Source organism: Eriocheir sinensis, chromosome 41 (genome assembly GCF_024679095.1).
Source record: "Eriocheir sinensis breed Jianghai 21 chromosome 41, ASM2467909v1, whole genome shotgun sequence".
NCBI classification, from domain to species: Eukaryota; Metazoa; Arthropoda; class Malacostraca; order Decapoda; family Varunidae; genus Eriocheir; species Eriocheir sinensis.
Window position 1 is genome coordinate 1,802,396 of NC_066549.1, and position 7,286 is coordinate 1,809,681.

Below are 7,286 nucleotides of genomic sequence, written 5' to 3' on the forward strand. Positions count from 1 at the left end.
AAGACAATGGAAAGGAGAAAGAGGGTTTTAGATAGAGGTGGTATTGTTGGTTTGGAAGAGCGGAGAGGGAGACGAAGGAAGTGAGGAAGAGGGTTCGATAAGGTGGTGGTTCAGCTTGTGATAAGGAAAAGGTTGTTCAAATAGTAGAAGAAAAAGAGAAGAGGGACGATGAGGAGAGAGGAGCTTATGCCATACTTCTCACGGCCAAAAGCAAAACGAAGGGTCATGTACCTATCCTTGGAAACCTGAGAGGGAGTTGAAATTCAAAGATAAAGAAAACGAGGGGGAAGACAGGAGGAGGAAGGAGGAGTAGGTGGGGAAGAAAGAGCAGCAGTAGGATGAGGCAAGAGAGGAAGAACAGGAGGATGAGAATGCGGAAGAAGAAGAGGAGGAAGAGTAGGAACGATGGACGGAAATAAATCAAGGAAAAACAGCAGAAGAAAGAAGTTGGCATTTGATTACACATCCGTCAGTATTTTGTAACAAGGACAAAGAAAAAATAAACAGAGAGAGAGAGAGAGAGAGAGAGAGAGAGAGAGAGAGAGAGAGAGAGAGAGAGAGAGAGAGAGAGAGAGAGAGAGAGAGAAAACGGAAATGATCAGAACAACAATAGATGGAGGGGAATCAAAGAATATCGATGCAAAACAAGGATGCAAAACAAAAAGCGAAGCGAATGAATCGAGAACAAGTTGGAATTTCAATACCACGTCTGAGATAACAAAGACGAGGGTAAGACAAAGAGGAACAATTAATGATTCGCCACAGAAGAAACACGGAAGGAAATGGAAGAGATAAAGACGGGTAGTAACAGTAAACAGGAGATAGATAACTAACTGAGGGATGACATTGAGATTAACCAAAGCAGTGACGAAGATGTATGTAATAAATGATGAAAATATACCTTGAACTGACTCGCCACAGAAGAAACACGGAAGGAAAAGAAAGAGATAAAGACGGATAGTAGCAGTAAACAAGACGAAGATAACTAACTGACGGATGACATTGAGATTAACCAAAGCAGTGACGAAGATGTATGTAATAAATGATGAAAATATACCTTGAACTGACTCGCCATAGAAGAAACACGGCAGGAAAGAAGAAAAAAAGAAGGCTGGTAACAGGAAACGAGAGAAAAAGCTAACTAATGTAAGAAGTCAAGTTAATCCAAAAAGACAGACTCGGTTGGGATTAATAGATGATAGAAACGTTCAATGAGACAACAAACGCATAGCAAACAAGAGACAAACTGAAAAAGGGTAGGAAAACAACCGAGAAAATAACTAATGAGTGGAGTCAAGGTTAGCCAAAAAGACGGACTGGGATGTAACAGACGATAGAAACTCTGAAGGAGGAAACACCAAACACATAAACAGACAAATGAAAACTGAAAAAAAGCGCAAAAAACAACACACAGAGCACCTTACCAAATACATACGCACCAAACACATAGAAAAACAAAAATAAACTAAAAGAACAAACATTTATACACGCATATACACACATACCAACCCCTCCCCCCCCACACACACACACACATTAGAAAACGAAGAAAAACTGAAAAAAATATAATTACACACATACACTACCCTCTCCACCCACCACACACCCCATACCTTCACAGACACACCCACAAACGCCCCCTCAGACACACACACTCTCAACCCTTTCCCCTTCCTCGCCTCCGCCAGCCACTCACCATGACGGGCTTGTCAGTCTCGAGGCCGTAGTTGGGCATTTTGAGGATCTCGTTGCTGACGGCGTTGTCGTCGCTGCCAACCTTAACGTACACGCCCGCCTTAGACACACGCTTGATCAGGATGTTCCCTTGGTCGTCCATCTTCACCTTCACGCCCTGAAAGTACGAGTAAAAAGGTTAATAGGTTGCAAGAGGCCAGAAAATGCGTCCTCCGCTTTAACGATGGATAGAAAAACTCTGCAAAATACACGCTTGATCAGAATGTTGCCTTGGTCGTCCATCTTCACCTTCACGCCCTGAAAGTACGAGTAAAAAGGTTAATAGGTTGAAAGAGGGGGCCAGAAAATGCGTCCTCCGCTTTAACGATGGATAGAAAATGGGAGATAACTCTGCAACATACACGCTTGATCAGAATGTTGCCTTGGTCGTCCATCTTCACCTTCACGCCCTGAAAGTACGAGTTATAAGGTTAATAGGTTGAAAGAGGGGGCCAGAAAATGCGTCCTCCGCTTTAACGATGGATAGAAAATGGAAGATAACTCTGCAATATACGTTTGATTTAGATGTTGCCTTGTTGGTCAATCTTCACTTTCACGCCCTGGGAATGAAGTTAATGTGTGAGTTACTCCTTGAAAGTGGCTAGGAATTGCGTTTGAGATAAAGTGTGGGATAGCCTTTAAAATTACACACTCGCTTGGTCGTCTTTCTCACTTTTAGACACCGGAAATTGAATCAGAGAGTGAGGTACCTCTTTAACGTGGCAAGAAAATGTGTTATTTCTTTTGAACTGGAAAGAGAGTGTCGGATAACTCAACTAACAGGCGTGCTTGTGTTGCCCTCCCCGTCCACTTCACGTTCAAATGATAGAGAAATAAAACCTGTGTGAATCTTCCATTGATATATGAGTTACCTCTAAAAAACGGAGGTTAAATAGGAATAACCTTAGCAATGTAGAAATGGAAAAGGAATGTAGAGGAAACAAGCTTATAAAGGGAAGGCAAAAAAGAGTAAGACAATAGACTTTAGGAAGAAGGTAAAACAAGAGATGAAGAGGAAAAAAAAACAAAAAAAGTGAAAAGAAAGGGAAACGTGAGGTTGCCAAGGGCAGTGAATGGAAAAAGAAAAAAAAATGAGGCCGCTAATAAGAAATGAGAGAGAGAGAGAGAGAGAGAGAGAGAGAGAGAGAGAGAGAGAGAGAGAGAGAGAGAGAGAGAGAGAGAGAGAGAGAGAGAGAGAGAGAGAATGATAATGATGATGATACTACTACTACTACTACTACTACTACTACTACTACTACTACTACTACTACTACTACTACTACTACTACTACTACTACTACTACTACTACTACCACCACTACTACTACTACTACTACTACTACTACTACTACTACTACTACTACTACTACTACTACTATAACTCTACATGTCCCTTCGTCTGCGTAACAAAAAGAGTAAACAAAATAATAGGTATAAACAAAACAAGGAATCACAGTGTTTGATCCTCTTTCTTTAGGATCGACAGAACACAATTGATCCTTTTTACACGACATATCCAGATCTGTCTTGAATCACTTCCTCCTCCTCCTCCTCCTCCTCCTCTTCTTCTTCTTTCATATATTATTTATGACGTTATTGACAAGTTTTTATTTCCTCTTAACCTTCACGCTGAATAAAACACTTTGAATGCTGACGAACGAAAGAAAAAAGAAATAACAGTATGCATAATAGTTAATAATAGTGAAATAAGACAAATAATGAAGGATAAATAATAAGTAAAGAAGGAAAATATAAATAACAATGGATTTTTTTTTTACAGTTAAATATTTAAGATTCGGTTTTGCTTCCTGATTCTCACCAATGATTCTATTTTGACAAGCCGATCCCTTTTACTGACCTTTACGCTAAATGGCTTATAAAAAACGATAATAAGATAGGAAGACAAGATACTGAACCTTCGAATGTTATGGAAAAAAAAATAACACACACACACACACACACACAGACAACACCCGCGACGCCGAGAATGACGTTGCTCAAGCCTTCCTACTTCCGCCTGTGTGTTTCCGTTCAGGTGTTGCGGAAAGAGCAAGAACAACACAAGAAAACACAAGACACAACACAGCAGCCAGTGACGTTGCTCGCTCGTCCTGTTTCCGCGTCGATAACTTCACTACGAGACTAAAATTCAGACACAAAGGCCTTGGTTTAACCCGGGCCTTCCTTCCTTTTTCGTTCTCCTTTCTTCCTCTTGTCATTAACTCGTGGCTTCCCTCCTCTGTACGTTGACAGTGAACAGTACATAGTTTAGCCGTTCCATAGACCAAAACCCGCTGGCATGTCACACGGAGGCTCAACGTTCGGTCATCAGTAACTCGTGTTCTACCTTCTCTTTGCGTTGACGGTCGACACTATGTAGTTTAGCTATTTCTAGACCACAACTTGCTAGCATCTCACAGGGAGGCTCAACGTTCGGAAGTATAGCTGGCAATAAGAACATAAGGTGTCTGCAAGAGGATGACATACGCTTAATCTAATAGCTCATAGAGGGTCGAGAGGGGCGTTCACTAAGCTACACGTTGCCTTGGTGCTCAAATCCGTGTCTTGTGTCTTTGCCTACGAGATCTGAAACCTTTGATACCAGAAAGCATTGGGCCGCAAGTTACCGCGAAGCTACGAGATCTCTTTTCCTATATAAAAAAGAAGTCTTTCTCTCCCTTGATCTGTCTATCTATCATCTCCCCAAGACTTACGTGTCCAATATGGCGTCTGATCTCCTCGGTCCTGGGGTCTCGCATAGGGTTCTCGAAGCCGCACAAGCCGATCCTGTAGCCGTCGAAGCCGTCGTCGGAGCCGTTGACGGTGAGGACGGGGGCGCGGGCGTAGGCCTTGGCCACGCGTCTGTTACGCTCGAAGACGATGACTTTGGACCAGATCTCGTCGTCGATTTGTTCCCACTTCATGAGCACCTCCTGAATGTGGTCCTGAGGGGGGAGAGAAGAAAAAGGAGGTTTGAGTCACGATGTATTGAAAGAAAACGCAAATCAGAAAAGGGTACATGTATAGAAGATAACGATAAAGAAAGCTATTACTGTCTAAAGAAGAAAAAGGGAGAACTAGAAGGTTTGCTATCACTGTCTTAACTTAGGAGAGAAGAAAGAAGGGATTTGAGTTACGCATAACATAAGCATAACTGGCGCCACTATAAAAATTTGCCTGCGCCACGACGGGCTTGGGACGACCATCTGGCCCCTGAAGAAAGCCTACCGGCGCTATAGGCGGGGATGTACAAAAAAATCAAATAAATAAACGGTTCATTGGAAAAAAACAATCGGAAAGGATACATGAATACAAAAGTCATCACTAAATGTTTCACTGTTTGAACTTAGAGTAGAAGAAAAAGGAGGTTTGAGTTACGATGGATTAGAGAGAAGGACAAATTGGAGAGTGTATATAAAATAGCCATTAGACACATATCACTGTCTTAACCTTAAAGGGTAGAAAAAGTTTGAGTATCAATGCAATGGAGAGAAAAGATAAATCTGAAACCCGAAACGTATAGAAGACAACTCTCAAGAACGTTATCACTGTGTTAATCCTGAAGGGAGGAGAGAGTGTGTTTAGGATTTAGTGCTACTTAGATTTAGATTTAGTTTTACTTGATATAGTTGCTTAGTATCGGTATTTCGTAAAAAGATATTTAGTATTTAGGAAAGAGTATGAGCCTGAGTAATAATAGAATGCACTGATGTAAAATGTATGAACTCTAATGGTAAGGAAAGCTGCAATACTTTCCAAATGTATTGCCCCGAGGGAGGGAAGGGAAGGGAAAGGGCGGAAAGGGGAATAGAGAGAAAGTTCAAATAACGGTACAGTGGAAAGGTAACGTTGTATAATTCATAAGCTCAAGTAAGTAACAAGGATGGATGGAGAGCTGCGATATGTGGCCAGGCGATGAGAAGAGAAATGAAGGGAATAAAGAGAGAAAGAAAGCCATGATTAATGTAGGTTTGAACGACGAAGATTGTTGTTATTATTTTGAAACGAATGATAAACTGCATGGAGAACTATTGATGTGCACACACTGTAACAAAACTGTAGAGAAAACAAACACTTTTTATATAGACTTGAGTGAATGAAGATTGTTATTATTTATGTACAAACGCTATCACAATAAAAAAAGAACGATGCAACCATTTTTTTCCGACAACGAAAACAAAAATATTCAGAAACAAGAACAGTTTATGGGAAAACTATGAAGGCCACAAAAGGCAAATAGCAGACTCAGGGTAACACTTCCAAAATAATTATAAAACTGGAGGACAAATAAAAAAAAACCTCTGAATATTATCACATTAGAAAGCTATTAAAAGAAGTGAAAATACCAAAACATAAGAACAAAGAAGAATAACAGAGAAGACAAAAATAATTTCGAATACAGTCTTACCATCGAAAAAAAAAATGGTATAAGTGGAACAAAGAAAGCCTGCAGGGAACAGAGTCAATCTTACTGATATTGCTGGAACTGATATCAAGGGAATAGCTAAGAACGGAAGGGCTTGTGGTATAATAGCAAGAATAGCACATCCGGACGTTGGTGTCTCTCAAGGCGGAAGAGATATAGAAGGGTCCAGTCTAACGGTACTTCGGTAAGACTAATGTATCTCGGGTGGTAGTACAATAAGCGTATAAAGAAAGATAGAACGCTTCCTGAATGTGGCCGTGAATGGGATGAAGGAGGATAAACAGAGTTACGGTAATGGTTTGTGTAGGGGACATTAGGAAGGAAGGAAGGAAGGCAGGAAGGACGTTTCGATAATGTTAGAAAAAAAATTGATTATTGTAACGTGTGATGATTTTGGTAAGTGTAGAATAGTGTAAGATAACTTGATGCATAAATATAAAAAAAAGGCAGATGAAAGGAATGAAGATGATAAATTATAAAAGAAAATGAATGAGAAAAAGAAAAAATAAGGAAAAGAAGCAAGGATCGAAAAAAAATGAAAAAAAAGAAGAAAAAGATGTGAAATGAAGGAGAGAAAAACAGAAATAAGTGAATAAAGAATGAATGTGAGAAAAGAGTACAGGGGAAAAGGAAAAAAAAGAAATAGAAAAATACAGCGAAAAAATACAGAAATAATAGAACAAAAGAATCCAAGAAAGAAAAGAAACAAAAACAGCTTCAAGGAAAACAACAACAACTAACAATAGACGGGAAACGCACGCTTAAAAAAGAAAGAAAGAAAAAAATGTCACGCGGAGTTCATTCGTAACACACACACACAAAAAAAAAATAACAAAAAAAAACCAATAACAAAAATATAACAAAATAATAAAAAAAAACAAAAAAATGTTGAAGTACGAGACGAAACAACGGAGAAAAGAAGACTGGATGACTGGGAAGAAGAAGAAGAAGAAGAAGAAGAAGAAGAAAAAGAAGAGGGGAAGGTAGGGAGGAGGAGGAGAAACAGATGGAGGAGGAAGGAAGGAGGGAAAGGATAACAAAATGAGGGAGAGGGGAGGGAGATAGACAGAAAGATAGAGATAGAGAGAAAAAAAAATGAGGGGACTAACACGAAGAAGCGAAATAA

The 7,286-nt window shown here is 39.9% G+C and overlaps 1 protein-coding gene across 4 annotated transcripts in view; it reads right to left on the reverse strand.

The window, feature by feature from the left end:
- LOC127009478 (uncharacterized) overlaps nt 1–7,286 on the reverse strand; it is a 122,629-nt gene that overhangs the window by 16,229 nt on the left and 99,114 nt on the right. For all 4 annotated transcript variants that reach the window (XR_007762015.1, XR_007762016.1, XM_050882578.1 and 1 more), the window contains 2 exons: nt 4,449–4,679; nt 1,697–1,852 (listed from right to left, as the gene is read on the reverse strand). Coding sequence is in view for 2 of the 4 variants with exons in the window: in XM_050882578.1 (XP_050738535.1) it covers nt 1,697–1,852; nt 4,449–4,679 (387 nt within the window). In the remaining 2 variants the exon portion in view is untranslated. The remainder of the gene's footprint in view (nt 1–1,696; nt 1,853–4,448; nt 4,680–7,286) is intronic.